Genomic DNA, 17,200 nt, shown 5'->3' on the forward strand with positions numbered 1-17,200 from the left:
ACTCCAACACACGGTTCTTCTCCTCCATCCCACCCCCGGTTTTGTTTGGTGCAATCCACCCAACTGGTGAGTGGGGGGAGACAGGGAGACTGGGTCAGTCTCTGGTCAGACTGGTGTGACACTGGTCAGCCACACACCATCAGTGTTTATATGAAGGCATGCCCTGTTTGTGGGCTTCCTGGCTGGCTGCTGTTGGGGAAAGGATGCCGGTTCTTCTTTGTATTTTTTTAACAGGGAGGATTTGGGTGGGAAGGTCCGTCCTTGCCGATGCCATATTAAGCAGCAAAATGCCCCAAAGAGTTCTCGACAGAGATTTGCAGATGGGGTGTGACTTCACCTGCATAAAGGCACAAATTAAAGAACGTTTATCTGCCTGAGATCAACAGAAAGGGAGCCGGACCACAAAAGGTGATTAGAAGTCATAAGGCCTCTGTCTTATACTGCTGGAACCATTGTTTAGTTTTTATAGTTCTCAGTTTTTGGTTTTTAAAATCTCTTTTAATTTGAAACTGTTGTACCCCAACAAAGAGAGGTTCTTTTCTGGGTCAGTAGCCAAAACACTTCACCAGCCGAGGATTATAAAAGGCTTTATTTGCTCTATAGTAGCAAAGGTCCTGGATAGCTCTCGCTCAAGTCCAAGACGCTGTTCATTTACAAGCATGACATATTTATAACCTAGGAGATGATACATAGGTACTGCCCCTTTCCTTTGTCTGGACTTTCAGTAAATTTCCAGCTAACGTCTGTGCATGTATTCTTTTAGGTGAATACCTCATCACCTTCTTATCTAGTCTCTCCTGGCCCTCCTTGGCACAGAAAAGCAACTCCTTATAAGGATTCCCCTAGGCCCCCCTTATACAGACAGAATATATCAAAGGTAACATGGCTTCGGTCTGGTTCAGGCCTACACCAAAACTTTTTTTAAAAAATTAATTTTAAGGGTGGCTTCCTTTAGTTTGGTCCTTTAACTTGTTTAACTTAAATTTGGTTAACTTTATTAGTCATATTTTAAACTGTATCTTTTGATTATGTTGTGAGCCGCTCTGAGCAGTAGTGTACTGGAGGGGAGGGGTATAAATTAAATTAAATTAAATTAATAAATAAATAGCAGAGGAAGAGGAAGGGAACGGAAGCAGGGAAAATATACAGTTGTTTTGGCTATGCACTGCATTGCAAAACAAGCAAAACAGGCTTTTATTTTCTTTTTAATTCAGAGTTTTAAAGCTTTCCCCACGTAGTCTGGAAATTGTAGGACTGCTGCTTGAAAATCCTTTGCAAGAGAGATTCCCTACAATTCCCACCATTCCAAACTACAATTCCCACCATTCCAAGGGGCGTGGAGGAACCCATATCACGCGCTCTTTTAGAACTACGACTCCCTGTGGGGTTATGGGGATGTCGTCAGCGGGCCTAGATCATATCGCTCCTTAAAACTACACCTCCCAGCATCCCTTGAGGGAAGGATGCACCCTAACTAGTCTCCACTTCTCCACACGGCTACATAGTTAAATACCTCTGCGCGTGCGTGTAAGATGCCATCTGCGTTCGCTCGTTAACGTTGGGCTCGTCCATTCCAGGCGGAACCGAGAAGCAGGAGAGGTAAAGAGACAGCTGGGTTGTTTTTTTGTGGGGGGCAGAACTCTCCCGACAAAGCCTCATACCTCTGTTCGAGGAGAAAAAAAGGTAGGATTGTGTTGCTAAACACTATTCTCCTCCGTCCTAACCCCCGTCTTGTTTGGTGCATTCCGCCCAACCGCCGTGCGTCGTCCTAGTGGCCAGTGCGCAGGCGCAGAGACTCCGGGGGAGCGCGTGGGCTCGCGTGAGTGGGGGAGACAGGGAGGAGGGGGTCCTCTGCCTCTCCCTTGCCATGGAGACGGGCTAGGAGGGGGAGAAACCCACAGAGCCGCATGGGAGGGGGAAAGAGTCACATGGGAGGGGGAGAAACCAACAGAGCAGCGGCTGATTTGAATGTATTTGCATAGGTTTGAGGTATGCCTCCGGTTTAGGTTCCAGTTGGGGCATTAATTGTGTATATATACTTAATATGGACTGTTGCCGATTTGCATGATTTTGCATGGATTTGCATTGTATGTCGCGTGGATAGCCCAGTTTGATGGGTCTGGGTCCCTATTTGCATTAATTTGCATGTGTTTAATGTACATCCAGCTTGGGGCTGGTGTGCTGTGGCGCCCCGTCCCTGTAACAGGGGTTCCCAGATGCTGTCGACTACAACCACCATAATCCCCTGTTGCAGTTGCCTGCAGCTGGGGATTATGGGAGTTGTAGTCAACAGCATCGGGGAATCCTTGTAACAAGGGACGCTGGTGCTGCTGAGTTGCATGTTCTTGCATCCGTTCTGGCACGCGTTCAGTGTGCAGCTGGCCTTGGGATCCGGCTGGCTCTGAGGCTGGCTGGCTTTATGTCTGTTTTAGAGTTCCATTCCCAAAGAAGTGGGGTGGTGCACAAGAAGCCCTCATGGAAGATAGGGAGGCCAATGGTCCTCCCTGCCAATGTGTCATCCTGCTGTCGGTAGTCAGAGGTAGACTGCTTCTGGATATGGAAGTTCTGTTTAGCCCTTGTGAGCCCTAGGACTCTCTTCCTCAGTGGATTTGTTTGAATCCCCTCTTAAGAACATGAGAACAGCCCTGCCGGATCAGGCCCGAGGAAGCCCATCTAGTCGAGGGTCCTGTTTCCCACAGCGGCCCACCCAGTGCCCCTGAGAAGCCCATAGGCGAGAAGGGAGGACATGGCATTTCTCTTGCGGTTGCTCCCCTGCAACTGGTATTCAGCCACACCTTACCTCTGAAGCTGGAGGTGGCCAAAAGCCACCAGACAAGTAGCCATTGATAGACATGTCCTCCAAGAATTTGTCCAAGCCCCTTTTAAAGCCACCCAAGCTAGTGACCATCACCACATCCCATGGCAGAGAATTCCATATATTAATTATGTGCTGTGTGAAAAAGCACTTCCTTTCGTCAGTCCTAAATTTCCTGACCTTCAGTTTCATGGGATGACCCCTGGTTCTAGTGTTGTGAGAGAGGGAGAAGAATTTCTCTCTCTCTCTCTCTCTCTCTCTACTCAATGCATAATTTTGTATACCTCCATCATGTCTCCCCATAGTTGCTTCTCAAGGCCCAGGTGCTGTAGCCTTGCCTCATAAGGAAGGTGCTCTAGGACCCTGATCATCTTGGATGCCCACTTCTGTACCTTTTCCAATTCTACAGTGTCCTCCTTAGATACAGTGAACAGAACTGTACACAGTACTCCAAATGTGGGCACACCAGAGATTTGTAAAAGGCCATTATAATACTAGCATTTTTCTTTTCAACCCTCTTCCTAATCATCTCTAGCATGGAATTTGCCCTTTTCACCAAGGCCATGCACTGAGTTGACAGTTTCAAGGAGCTGTCCACCATGACCCCAAGATTTCTCTCCTGGTCAGTCACCTCACCGACAGCTCAGACCCCATCAGTGTATATGTGAAGTTGGGAGTTTTTTTGTTCCAATGTGCATCATTTTGCACATTGCTTACATTTGCCATTTTGTTGCCCACTCACCCAGTTTGGAGAGATCCTTTTAGAGCTCCTCACAATCCGTTTTGGATTTCACTACACAAGAGAGTTTGGTATCATCTGCAAATTTGGCCATTAAAACCAATTACAACTACTTAAAAACTCTGGAAGGCTTCCTCTCTCATCACCCTCAATTGGCCCAATTCTTCAGCCTCCAAACCTGAGAAGCTCATTTCTGGAGTGGTTATATGATCAATATCCTCTACTGTGAAAACAGATGCAAAGAACTCATTCAGCTTCTCTACAATCTCCTTATCTTCAATAATTCCTTTCATGCCCTCATCATCTAAGAGTCTAACCACCTCCCTGGCAGGTTTTCTGATATATTTAAAGAAGTTTCTGTTATTCCCCTTGAAACTTCTAGCTATATGCTCCTCAAACTCTGTCTTTGCATCCCCTATTTTCTCAGTGCATTTCTTTTGCCAGAGTTTATGTTCCTTCCTATTCTTTTCATTTGGGTAGGATTTCCATTTTGTTTCATTTTATAGCTTCCCTAACTCTGCTTGTTAGCCATGCTGGTGTCATCCTGAACAAGTTGGTACCTTTCCTCCAAGAAGTTTCCTCCCCTATTTTCATCCAACGCATCTGTGCTGAACTTCCTTGGCAATGCTCCACTCACATAGAAGCTGAATTGGATCATACTATGGTCACTGTTCCCCAATGGTCCTACAACTCTGACATCTTGCACCAGGTCCAGGCACCACTCGAGATTAAGTCCAAGGTTGCCTTCTTTCTGGTTGGTTCTGTGACCAACTGTTCTAAGGCACAGTTGTTTAGCATGCCTAGAAATTTGGCCTCTCTATTAATACCCACATGTGAATTTGGCCAGTCTAAATGAGAGTTATTCTCTGATTTGCTTCTCCAACTCCCAGGTCGTTTTGATCTGGAGGGCAAGAGCTCTTCCCTAGTAACATGTTTCCTTTCAGTCCTCATATTGTCATCCACAGAGTTTCTGTGTAGGATTCAGGTCCTCCTAAGTTTTCTAGCTTGTGGAGTTTATATCCAGGAATAACCGTGTCTCACTGGTTCTCACTGTTCCACCAGGTTTCTGTTATGCCCACTGTATCTATGTTTTCATTAGTAAAGTGTGCCATTAAGTCGATTTCGCCTCCTGGTGCCCACAGAGCCCGGTGGTTTTCTTTGGTAGAATACAGGAGGGGTTTACCATTGCCTCCTCCCACACAGTATGAGATGATGCTTATCAGCATCTTCCTATATCACTGCTGCCCGATATAGCACCAGCAGGGATTCGAACCAGCAACCAACTCCAGCTCCCCTATCTTGGCATGGAGGCTTCTGACATTGGTATATCAGCACCTATATGCTGATATATCTCTTACCTGGTGTTGGTGTGTGCTATCTCCCTTACTGTCATTTGACCTTTTTGATCAGCTGTTTCCTTCTGCTTTACTCCTGGTTCCTCTCTGTTCTCTTTTGGTTGATCTGAAATGTTTGCCCCCTTGCACCTTGGGGAATTTTGCATGCAGAAGCAGATAATGCTCAGTTCCTGTCGGCTCTTAACACCATCTAAGAAGTATTAATCTAGTGGCAGTGAGTTCCATGTGTTGCATTAGGCACAGATGCCATTTATTTTCTGTTTTAGATCTAATGCTAACTGATTTCATTGGGTGTCTCTGAGACCTAGAATCATGGGGAGTGGAGAAAGGGAGGGGGAAATCTTTCTCAATGCCAGAATCACTTTATCAACCTCTACCAAGTTCCACCACACGTTGGTTGCCTTCTCTCTACACACAAAATCCCCAAACATCATAGCTTTTTTCTTGTAGGGAAGATGTTCCAGCCCCTGATCATTTTGGTTCACACGCCTTTCCCAGTGCTAAAATCTGAACATGTCAACTGGGCAGCCAGAATAACCCAAAGTTTTCTAGATGTGGCTGCACCCTAAATTTGGTGTATTCCCGCACTGACTTAGCATTATTGTCAATAATACTGACGTTTCAAACAGTGAGAAATTCCGGTTGAGGTTGAGAAGCTGCTTTCTCCTGAATTTTTTGCAGCAGACTCGCTTGTAAGTGGAGGATGATTCTCCAGACTTTATACAGGCAGAAAGGTGTGTCTGTGTGTGAACTATAGTTCTGTCATCTCTGAGGGTGTGGAAGAGCTTTTTAAAAGCCTCTTTTTATTACAAGTACGGCTTAAATGCCACCGCACTGGAGCCTAAAATTATGGGAGTATCCATCACACCGAACTTGTAACAAATCGCCTGCAGGTGACCAGGAAATTCAGCTTCCATATATCTAACAAAACTCTGGGAAGCCAAACATCTTCTCAATGAAAGGAAGTTAGAATAAGAACAGCCCTGCTGGATCAGGCCCAAGGCCTATCTAGTCTAGCATCTGGTTTCCCCACAATGGCCCACCAGGTGCCTCTGGGGAGCCCACAGGCAAGAAAATGTGCATGCCCTTTCTCCTGCTGTTGCTCCCCTGCAACTGGGATTGAGAGGCATCTTGCCTCTGAGGCCAGAGGAGGGCCTATAGCCACCGGATGAGTAGCCATGGATAGACCTGCCCTCCATGAATTTGTCTAAGCCCCCTTTAAAGCCATCCAAGCTGGTGGCCATCACCACATCCCATGGCAGAGAATTCTGGAGATCAGTTATGCACTGTGTGGAAAAAGTACTTCCTCTCGTCAGTCCTAAATTTCCCAGCCTTCAGTTTCATGCGATGACCCCCGGTTCTAGTGTTGTGAGAGAGGGAGAAAACGAACTCTCTCTCTCTCTCTCTCTCCCCCATGCACAATTGTATACTCCTATCATGTCTCCCTGTAGCCGCCTGTTTTCCAAACAAAAAAGTCCCAAATGTCATAGCCTTGCCTCATAAGGAAGGTGCTCCAGGCCTCTGATCGTCTGGGTTGCCCTCTTCTGCACTTTTCCCAGTTCTGCAATGTCCTTCTTAAGATATAGTGACCAAAACTGTCTACAAGTGTGGCCACACCATAAATTTGTGTAAGAGCATTATAATATTAATATATAATGCTAGCTGCGCTGGGCGTAGAGCATCTGCACCTTTAGCTCTCCCCGCTGCCTCCCAGTTTTTCCTCCTGTTCTCAAACCACCACCACCATTTTCATTCCCCACCCGCCGCCACCAGCATTTTCTTTCCTCCCTCATCTGCAAGCTTGTCCACTGGTGCCACCACTCCCCTCTCCCCCTGCCAGCAGTTCACTCATGAACTCTTGCGAGAGCTGTCACGCATGGGATTAGCGACGGGTACGCCTTAGAGAAACAGAGAAAGGGATACTTTCAATCCCCTTCCATTATGGGAGTGTACATTCCTACAATTTACAGAGGGTACCACTTCGTCCTTCAAAGGATCACCTATTTCTCAAACACGGGCAGCTAAATGTATCCAGGTTATTGCCTCAGCTTGTGCAGAAATTGTCAGAACATCTTATCAATGCCTAACTTGGTCAGCAGCTCACAGATTCAATATTTAATAACTTGGCGAAGCGTTGAAATCTGTTGTCTAAATTCAGCTGCGCAAACCAGGAATCAGAGGACATAAACATTGTGAAAACTTTGTTTTCTGCATTTGATTTTGTGTGTTTATTTTGTTAAGAGGCTTGGAAAAACTTCACGGTGTTTGTAACCTTCATCTGAACTGTAGCCAAGCCAAAAGGAAAAAAACACTCACACTAAGGGGGTCCTCAAAGTTGGGTCCCCAGATGTTGTGGGACTTCAACTCCCATAATCCATAGCCACAACTGTGGCTGGGGATTATGGGAGTTGAAGTCGAACAATATTTGGGGACCCAACTCTGAGAACCCTTGCCTTGGTAGATCTCCAGATGCCAGGCCAAATGGCAAAGCAGTTAAAAAATAACTTGCAAATTTGGGCTTTGGTGATTCTCTTTTGGGAATCGTTTTTCATAGAGAGCTCATTTTCCTTCTGGTGTAGGTCTTTGGAAATCAGCATCTTCCCATTTTGCCAGTACTGCTCAGCGTACTGTTTCTGCCTAGCCACGCACCATGGTGACAGAGAAGGAAGTGGAGGTCATCGGCAGGACTCTGGTGGATTCCAGGCAGCCCCTGAACGCCCGCTTCCGGGCACTCTTCACCCTTCGGAACCTGGGCGGCCCAGTGGCCATCAAGTGGATCAGCCGAGGCTTCGAGGACGATTCGGCGCTTCTCAAACATGAGCTGGCGTACTGCTTGGGCCAGATGCAAGACGAGAGGGCCATCCCCGTCCTTACAGAGGTGTTGCAGGATACCCATCAGGACCCCATGGTCCGGCATGAAGCAGGTGAATGGGGCTGAGGGAGGGGTGCTATGCAGTGGGGCGGGGGGATTGTTATTCTCTGGGTCTCCTCCCATCAGGTCTCTTTTGGCATTGGGTAGGTCAGGTGGGCTTTAATTTTTGGCCTCTTGTTTTCCCAAGACAACTCATCTGCTTTCTCTTCCGAGCACCTTTCTCCAAGCTCTGGAAAAGTAAGAACAGCCCTGCTGGATCAGGCCCAATGAAGCCTATCTAGTCCAGCACCCTGTTTCTCACACTGGCCCACCAGATGACTCTGGGAAGCCCACAGGCAAGAGGGAAGGGCGTGCCCTCTGTCCTACTCCCCTGCAACTTGTATTTGGAGGCACCAAATTCCTATAGCCATCAAGACTGGTAGCCATTGATAGACATGGCCACCATGAATTTGTCCAAGCCCCTTTTAAAGCCACCAAAGCTAGTGGCCATCACCACATCCCGTGGCAGAGAATTCCATAGATTAATGGGAAAGTATTGTGTGAAAAAGAACTTCCTTTTGCCTTTCCTTAATTGCCTGGCCTTCAGTTTCATGGGATTACCCTGGTTCTAGTGTTATGAGAGCGGGGTGGGGTGGGGATTTCCCTTATGCATGGTGTGGAGAGAGTGGATAACTTTATAAATCTAATCATAATTTTTTATAAAGTATTGTTGCCAGCTCTGACAGAAGCTATTCCTGGAAGTCTTGCATTCTATCATCTTGTCCCAGTGTTTTTCACAATGTCAAGCCGTTAAAATCTCCAGGGTGCCTTTTAGTCGTCACCTGGAGATTGATGCCGATTCCTGGAGGGTTGGAGACCCTAGCTAGAAGCAGCACCAGCAATAGCATGTTCTGTGTAGTGTAGTGCTTAGAGTAATGGCACTATTATAAATAATAGTATGCAGACCAGATTCCCACTTGATAGCGAATTAGTCAGGCAACATCCGTGCTAGAAAAATAGATTCCCGTTTGCCCTCCTCTGAGTATGGAATGTAATATGGGAAGATCTTTGTGACACCCTTTAAAAAATAAAAAATAAACCTTTAAAAACAAAAATTGCTTCCTTCCTTTGCTTGTTGCATTTTGTAAGATTTCCGGTCTCTCTCTCCTGCTTTCTGCAGGTGAAGCTTTGGGAGCCATCGGAAACCCTGAAGTTCTGGATGTCTTGAAGCAGTACTCCGAAGACCCTGTGATCGAAGTAAATATGGTCGGAGGAGAGGGTCTGTGTTCTCTCTGCACGCAGCCTTGACTAAGATGTGCAGTCTAGAAAGCAGGGGGAAGCGTTATTTAAAAATCATACTTAAGTACAAAAGGACCTTGATATTCATGAGGGTTCTGTTCCCGGCTGCAGCCGCAGATACCGAAACGGCGAATATTGAGGCATCCCGGTTGAATATCGAGGCAATGGCATCGCGGGGGTTAGGTTCCCGGTTGGCTCAAAACTTGCTAAAAATCTGAAAATCGGCCATATTGGGGGGGGGGAAACACAGGAGGAGCTATTTACCATGCTTTGCTGCTTCCCCACCCCCCAGTTGCTCTGTGCCCCAGAATGCCCCCCAGTTGGCTGGAAATGGCAGGTTTTTCTGTTTGATTTGTTCTTGAAAGGAACCATTTTGTGGCTCCAAGAAACAAAATGGCGGCCAGAAATAACCTTCTCCAGTCATTTCCGGCCACCCCTGACCTGTGGATACTTGAGGTCGATGTGTTTTCCCCCCATGTATGCCAAGGTTGGTTGTGTTTTACCCAACCGTGGATAATGAATCCATAGATAACGAGGTTCTTTTGTATCTATTCCTTGCCTTTCGGCTTCCACAAAGCCGGCCCCGCAGGCGGCATCCAGAATTTGAACCAATAACCCAAATGTGAATGTCATTAGTAACAAGAAGAAATAATTAAAACTGAGAATAAATAAAAATGATCTACTACTAATACTACTACTACAAATAGTTATATACTGCTCTTCATCCAAATATCTTAAAGCAGTTTGCACAGAAAAATAAATACATAAATAAGATGGTTCCCTGTCCCCAAAAGGCTCACAATCTAAAAAGAAACACAAGGCATACACCAGCAACAGCTTCTGGAGGGATGCTGTGCTGGGGGTGGACAGGGCCAGATGCTCTCCCCCTGCTAAATATAAGAGAATCACCATTGTAAAAGGTGTCCCCAAGGGATACCCCCAAAGTTCCCTCTAACAGGGATCCCCAGATGTTGTTGACTACAGTTCCCAGCTGCAGTAGCCTTTGCTTGGGGGTTATGGGAGTTGTAGTCAACAACATCTGGGATTCCCTGTTAAAGGGAACAGTGGCTACTAAGGGAAGCCTAGAATTCAAGAGGCAGGAAGAATCATTGCCCCAAATCCATTGCCCAAGGATTTTTAAAAGTTGCAACTGGGGGCTAGAAGTGACATCCTCCAGTTTCCATGCTTGTCCTTCCGGAGGAGAGCCGAAGGAGCTGCAGATGGATTCTGTGCCTGGGTGCTGGTGCCAGGCCTGCAAGCCGGAAAATGAGGTTGGAAACCCGTCTCCAGGTGCACCCCCCCGTGCATGGCTTGCGGGAAGGGGGAGGCTTCATCTCCGTCTTTCTACCCTGCGCAGGTCGCCGAGACGTGCCAGCTGGCCGTGAAGAGGCTGGAGTGGCTCCAGAAGCACCCAGCCCAGCCTCCCAGCAGCCCCTACTGCTCCGTGGACCCGGCACCCCCTGCGGAGGAGGGGGATGTGGAGGAGCTGAGGCAAGCCCTGCTGAACGACTCCTTGCCACTTTTTGAGCGGTACAGGGCCATGTTCGCTCTGCGGAACATCGGTGGCGAGGCCGCCGTCCTGGCCCTCGCCGATGGTGAGTCCTCCCCCCTGCCCTTGTCCTGATCTTGCGGGGAGGAGGCAGAAGGTTGACTGGGAACTGCCGCTTGATCACAGGCTGATCTCCTCCCCCGCCCCCCCCCAGACTGCTCTTCTTTAAAATGTATGCACCACTCTTGCAACCAAAACAAAAGTTCCTGGTGTAAAAAGAATGAGAAGAGGATTCCTTGTCCCAAAGAGGCACCCAGCCTAAAAAAAAATGCACGCAGAAGACCCCAACAATAACCACCATTGGGAGGGACCCTGTGTAGGGACTGTTGCTTTTCCCTTGCTCAGTAGAAGAGAGCCCCCACTTTGCTTTGCTTTATTTTATTTTTATTTTATTTTTATTATTAATAATAATAATAATTCAATTTCTATACCGCCCTTCCAAAAATGGCTCAGGGCGGTTTACAAAGAGAGATAACAAACAAATAAGATGGCTCCCTGTCCCCAAAGGGCTCACAGTCTAAAAAGAAACATCAGATAGACACCAGCCACAGTCACTGCAGGTCCTGTGCTGGGGATGGAGAGGGCCAGTTACTCTCCCCCTGCTAAATAAAGAGAATCACCATGGTAAAAAGTGCCTCTTTGCCCAGTTAGCAGGATTTTATTTTTCTTAATTTATTTATTTAATTATTTTTAATATTTTATTTTATTTTTTATATTTTATTTTATTTTATTTTATATTTTATATACCGCCTGACCCCAAAGGGGTCAGAAATAAACACAGTAAAGACAAAACAAACTGTTAAAAGAGCCATTTAAAACATTCAAAGGCTTCTAAGAGCCAGTCTAAAAAAATGTGTCTTGAGGGGATGAAGATGGTTCCCTGCCCCAAAGGGCTTACAATACAATCTTAAAAAGAAACCCAAGGGAGACACAACAACAGCCCCTGGGAGGGATGCTGGGCTGGGCTGAACAGGGAGAGAAGAGGTTCCCCACTTGAAAAGGGGGCCACTCTGGGGCCACTAAGCAGGGGTTTCTGGCTTCCAGTTGTCTAGCAATGACCAAGAGGGAGAGAGCTGGTCTTGTGGTAAAAGGTAAAGTTTGCCATCAAGTTGATTTCAACTCCTGGCGCCCACAGAACCCTGTGGTTGTCTTTGGTAGAATACAGGAGGGGTGGACCATTGCCTCCTCCCACACAGTATGAGATGATGCCTTTCAGCATCTTCCTATATCACTGCTGCCCGATATAGTACCAGTGGGGATTCGAACCAGCAACCTTCTGCTTGTTAGTCAAGCGTCTTGTGGTAGCAAGCATGAATTGTCCCCTTTTGCTGAGCAGGGTCTGCTTTGGTTTGCATTTGAATGGGAGACATACCCCTGAGGGGATGGGACCGCCCTGGGAAGAGCATCTGCTTTGCATGCAGAAGGTTCCAAGTTTCCTCCCTGGCAGCATCTCCAGATAGGGCTGAGAGAAACTCCTGCCTGCAACCTTGGAGGAGCCGCTGCCAGTCTGTGTAGAATGCAGACAATTCTGAGCTAGATGGATACTGGGGAGTATTCAGGGCACCCCAGTACAGGGCTCAGAGGTGTGGTCAGTACACAAAATAACCCCAATTAAAAATCTTAATATCTGAAGTATCTCATTAATCAAACTTTCATAATAAATTATAATCCTTCATTGATTCCTATGTATTGCTCCCCCTCATAACGTATAATTGACACTATAAAATCCTTACAAATAATCTTATTTAAAAATTCCCTCCATTAAAAGTATATGTTCTGTCTTATAATATTAAAAAGTCCAAATGGATATTTCTTCCGAGATTTAATGAAACTCCGTAGCTGAAAACGGCAACAAGGAGAGGATGTCTTTACTTTGAGCCACAGTATTAGAACGTTGAATATACACAATTATATTGAGGTTTTGTAAGGAATTTTTGGATTAATGCCATCAAAGAAGGCTGAGAAATAGCCAAAACGTGTCTGATATATTGTGAAGAACTTTTAGACATCCTTCTGGAACAATTCCGATCAGTTTATGGATTTTAAAGAAACATCTATGGAGTTTCACTTGTAATTGGGTTTTGGTTTTTTTAGTCTGAATAGGGCTCCTGTCTCACGCGTAGTAGCTCAGCAGTCTGGGTTGACCCCTCACCTCTGCCCCAGGCTCACTAGGGAAGGAGAGCTGGTCTTGTGCCAGCAAGCATGAATTGTCCCCTTTGCTGAGCAGGATCTGCCCTGCTTTGCATTTGAATGGGAGACTTGATGTGTGAGCCCTGGAAGAGATTCCCCTCAGGGGGTGGAGCCATAGCTCAGGGAAGAGTGCCCTGCCTGCAGCCTTAGAGAAGCTGCTGCCAGTCTGAGCAGACAGTACTGAGCTGGAGGGCCAATGGCCTGACTCGGTAGGAAGCGGCTGCCTCGGTTCCTCCAGCCAATCGCTTTCTCTCCGCCTGCACCTCCCTGATCTGCAGAAGGCAGCCGTACTAGCCCTTTTTCTCTTTCTCCCTTCCCCCCCAGGCCTGAAGTGCGGCAGCGCCCTCTTCCGCCACGAAGTCGCCTACGTCTTGGGCCAGATGCAGCACGAGGCCAGCGTCCCCCAGCTGACGGCCTCGCTGGCGAGTGCGGCCGAGAACCCCATGGTGCGCCACGAGTGTGCCGAGGCCCTGGGCTCCATTGCCAAGGCCCCCTGCCTGGCCACCCTGGAGGCCTTTGCCCAGGACGAGGAGCGGGTGGTCCGGGAGAGCTGCGAGGTGGCCTTGGACATGTACAACTACGAGAACAGCCCGGACTTCCAGTATGCCGACGGGCTGAGCAAGCTACGGGCCTCGGACTGAAGGGGGCGGCGGTTGAGGGCCCCGCCGGGCCTCTCCCCCTGTCTCTGGCCGTGCTTCCCACCACCGTTGCTCTCTGTAGGCCTGGAAGTGGGGTGGAGAAAAGTCCGTTTTCCCTCTCTGTCCTTAAGTTATTACCATCTCTCTCTCCTTGGTGTTGTCTAGGTTGTCTCTCTAGGTGAAGGACTTCGGGTTAGGGTGATGGGGGTCAGAATTTGGGGCAAGGCTGCCTTTCCGCTGAGAAACGGGCCCCGGAGTCCTCCTTGCACCCACACTGGTGCTGAACAGGGCAGTGTCTGCATGCATCGGCGTCTGGGTGGATCCTGCAAACCCCATGTCTTTACCACCGCACAACTCGGGAAGCACTATGCCCAGAGCTGTCCTGCATGGTGACCTGCTGGGTGCTTGATAAATTCTGCCTCTCCCTTGCTGCCCCCCTTCCAGTCACCTGATTTTTTTTCCTAGCCCCTTGAGGACTAGAAACATAACAGTGGTAACCACTCCAAATAGCAGTAGTCCTGGGCGGGCAGCAAAGCCAAGAGGTTTATCTAGCCCCCAATGGGCCCTCGTAGCTGAAGCAGCATCCTGCATTGTGGCTCAAGAGTTCTGCAGGCCTGTGTTGGATGGAAAAAACGATGTCTCCATTGGGGTTCTTTGCAGGGAACATCCTGGTCCTCCCCTCCTCCTTCCTCTTCCTGTTGTCCATAGCTCTCAGCCAACAGCAGCCTAGCTCCCCCTGCCTCGGCCCTTGGCATAAATGTTCTTTGTTTCTTGCTGGCCGGACTGCCATTCAGACCTGAGCTGCGGGGATTTTTCCCTCTCGCAGCGGCTTACCTGAGGGGACCATACAGAGGGCTGTGTCGCCCTACAAGCGAGGGCTGAGTTTGCCTTCCACCAGAACGCTTTTCCAGCACTGCAGGGACCCAGCATGGAAGTGCAGGATGTTGCCCTCGAAACGAGCTGTTAAATCTGCAGCCGTTGCTGGGCTTCAGACACAGCATTTCCTTGCTGGCCGTTCCCTGAGCAGAGCATGCTGGGAGCTATCCTAGAAATGTCATTGCTCGGGTGGCTTTCTTTCTGCAAGTGGATTGCTGTCGGCGGAAAGGGACCGTTTGCCACTCTTCTGGTCAGACTCCTTGGCCAAAAACAACAATTCCACAAAACCCACCACTGTGTGGCTTCAAGAGGAGAAGCTTGTGGGGCTGGGGATGTGTGGGGTGTTTAGAACATAGGAAACTGCCATATACTGAGTCAGACCATTGGTCTATCTGGCTCAGTATTGTCTTCACAGACTGGCAGCAGCTTCTCCAAGGTTGCAGGCAGGAATCTCTCTCAGCCCTATCTTGGAGAAGCCAGGGAGGGAACTTGAAACCTTCTGCTCTTCCCAGAGCGGCTTCATCCCCTGTGGGGAATATCTTGCAGTGCTCACACATCAAGTCTCCCATTCATATGCAACCAGGGGAGACCCTGCTTAGCTATGGGGAGAAGTCATGCTTGCTACCACAAGATGCTGGTGCAGAGGATGCTGGGAATAAATGACACACTCATAATTGCCTGGGTTTCTCTGGTTCTTTCCAAAAGAAGAATTGGGTCTCTGCTCCAGCTGGCTTTTGTCTCTCTGAGCAATTTGCCTCTCTGGCACTCTCTGAGAGCCAGCGTGATGTAGTGGTTAGAGTGCTGGACTAGGACCGTGGAGACCCGAGTTCAAATCCCCATTCAGCCATGAAACTAGCTGGGTGACTCTGGGCCAATCACTTCTCTCTCAGCCTAACCTACTTCACAGGGTTGTTGTGAAAGAGAAGCTCAAGTATGTAGTACACCGCTCTGGGCTCCTTGGAGGAAGAGCAGGATATAAATGTAATAATAATAATATGGGACTTCCAACTACAAACAGACAAACATCTGCCACACACTACACTGGATATAACTGTAGTCGAGAAGAAAGAAAAACAAGTTAAAATAATCGACATAGCAGTACCAGGGGATAGCAGAATAGAAGAAAAAGATATAGAAAAAATCACCAAATACAAAGATCTACAAATTGAAATTGAAAGGCTGTGGCAGAAAAAGACCAAAATAATCCCAGTGGTAACTGGCGCCCTGGGTGCAGTTCCAAAAGACCTTGAAGAGCACCTCAACACCATCGGGGCCACAGAAATCACCATCAGCCAATTACAAAAAGCAGCTTTACTGGGAACAGCCTATATTCTGCGACAATAGCTATAACAACTGACAATAAAATTCAGCCATCCCAGGTCCTTGGGAAGGACTTGATGTCTGGATAAAACAAACCAGTCAATAACACCTGTCTGACTGTGTAAACAATAATAATTAATTTCCCGTGGCTGAGGAAGGCTGGATGAAAACGGGGCTGCTCCACCGTTTGAAGAAAATAAAAATGTAGCATATAATAACCATTTTCCTTAGAACACACCCACGCACTGGACACTCCCCTGCAGTTCCAGAGTGGCAACCCCTCTGTGGTTCTTTGGCAGCTTATCGGGCAAAGATCATTCAAATTCAGATGAATTTCAAATCACTGACATAAACCATTCGGAATCTCCCCCCCCCCCATTTCCTGGGGGTTTTCCTGTTCAACGTTCTGCTCTGTTCTAATGAGCAGCTGGTGTCAGATAGAACTGGGATGGTCGGTTTTCTGGCATTCCCCATTTTTAATTGTTCTGGACATCCATGCCACACTCCTCAGTTCCAGTTTAGGGGTATTTCCAGAATTAAATCTGGGATGGAAGTATGTGCAGTCTGCCATAGCTCTTGTCTTCCTCGTGTTATCGATATGAATTGGCAAAACCCTGTAAAGCTATCGATCCGAATGTGGCCATGTGTACTCTTTTTCGTGCAGTGTGTTATGGATTCAGACACACTCTCCTGCACAGCTGTAAAACCCCGCACAGAAATACTCTTGATGCAGTCGTACATCCGACCACTTCCAAGTTGATAAACCCCAGCAAAACACAAACCATGTCACAGAAGGGCTTGAGATGCAGGCATACATATGACCGTATCAAGATGGCTTTTTGCAAGGTTTTAGCATTGCAGGAGTGTGTGCGGTTAACAGAGGAGGGGGGGGGGAAGAATACCTGAAGGGTCTTAAACATTGCGGCAAACTAAACCCTGACAGTTCTCTGTCCAAAATCAAGAAACAGAAAGGCAGAGCAACAGAGGAGATTCTTAGTGCATCAGTTGAGCTTTGGAAACTATTCGGAACTCTGTAAGTCACACAAGAATTCAGATGAGTTTAGTGCTTGGAAGCATCCTTACAGCGGGACTAGGAACGTGTGTCTGTCCTGCTGTGACATTGAAGCAGGTTTTCAAGGCCTGATCTGCTGGCAGAGTTGTTAAGCCCTGGCACGCGTCGTCCCAGATCAGTTTGGCTGAAGAAGCTTTTCCTTCCCCGGTCTCCGTCTGCAAAAAGCACTTTAGGACTCAATCTCCCTCAATCCTCTTATATTTTTGTTGGTTTAAAATGTATTAATGGGCGTGTGGCTGCCCAGCTCAGGGAGGTGGTAGAAAGGAATTTGATCTTTTTCTGAGGTCACCTAAGTAGAGTTCGTTGATGGATGCCTTGTGAGCTTCTGAGGGCCTCTTCCTGCCCTCTTCCCCTCTAAAGGAATTGCATATTCCCTTTTATGTTTTGTGTTGTTGCCATATTCTGGCCTTCCAAATCCAGGTGCCTAATTTGCGTATTATGTAAATTGGCTTGAAAATAATTTTGCATGTGCAAATTAGCAGCTGCACTTTCCAGT

The 17,200-nt window shown here is 47.6% G+C and overlaps 1 protein-coding gene across 4 annotated transcripts; it reads left to right on the plus strand.

Moving 5' to 3' along the window:
- Positions 1-1,369: 1,369 nt before the first annotated feature.
- On the plus strand, positions 1,370-14,037 carry DOHH (deoxyhypusine hydroxylase). 4 transcript variants are annotated; one of them, XM_053304009.1, is made up of 5 exons: positions 1,370-1,683; positions 7,489-7,833; positions 8,941-9,017; positions 10,417-10,654; positions 13,123-14,037. In XM_053304009.1, the coding sequence occupies exons 2-5, from the start codon at positions 7,560-7,562 to the stop codon at positions 13,437-13,439; spliced, it is 906 nt and encodes a 301-aa protein (XP_053159984.1). In that variant the 5' UTR covers positions 1,370-1,683; positions 7,489-7,559; the 3' UTR covers positions 13,440-14,037. The 4 variants fall into 4 exon arrangements, with proteins under 4 accessions (XP_053159984.1, XP_053159986.1, XP_053159987.1 ...); XM_053304011.1 differs by having other exon boundaries at positions 1,370-1,599; XM_053304012.1 differs by lacking the exon at positions 1,370-1,683 and adding an exon at positions 1,781-1,819.
- The last annotated feature ends 3,163 nt before the right edge of the window (positions 14,038-17,200 follow it).

Source organism: Hemicordylus capensis, chromosome 2, assembly GCF_027244095.1.
Source record: "Hemicordylus capensis ecotype Gifberg chromosome 2, rHemCap1.1.pri, whole genome shotgun sequence".
NCBI lineage: Eukaryota > Metazoa > Chordata > Lepidosauria > Squamata > Cordylidae > Hemicordylus > Hemicordylus capensis.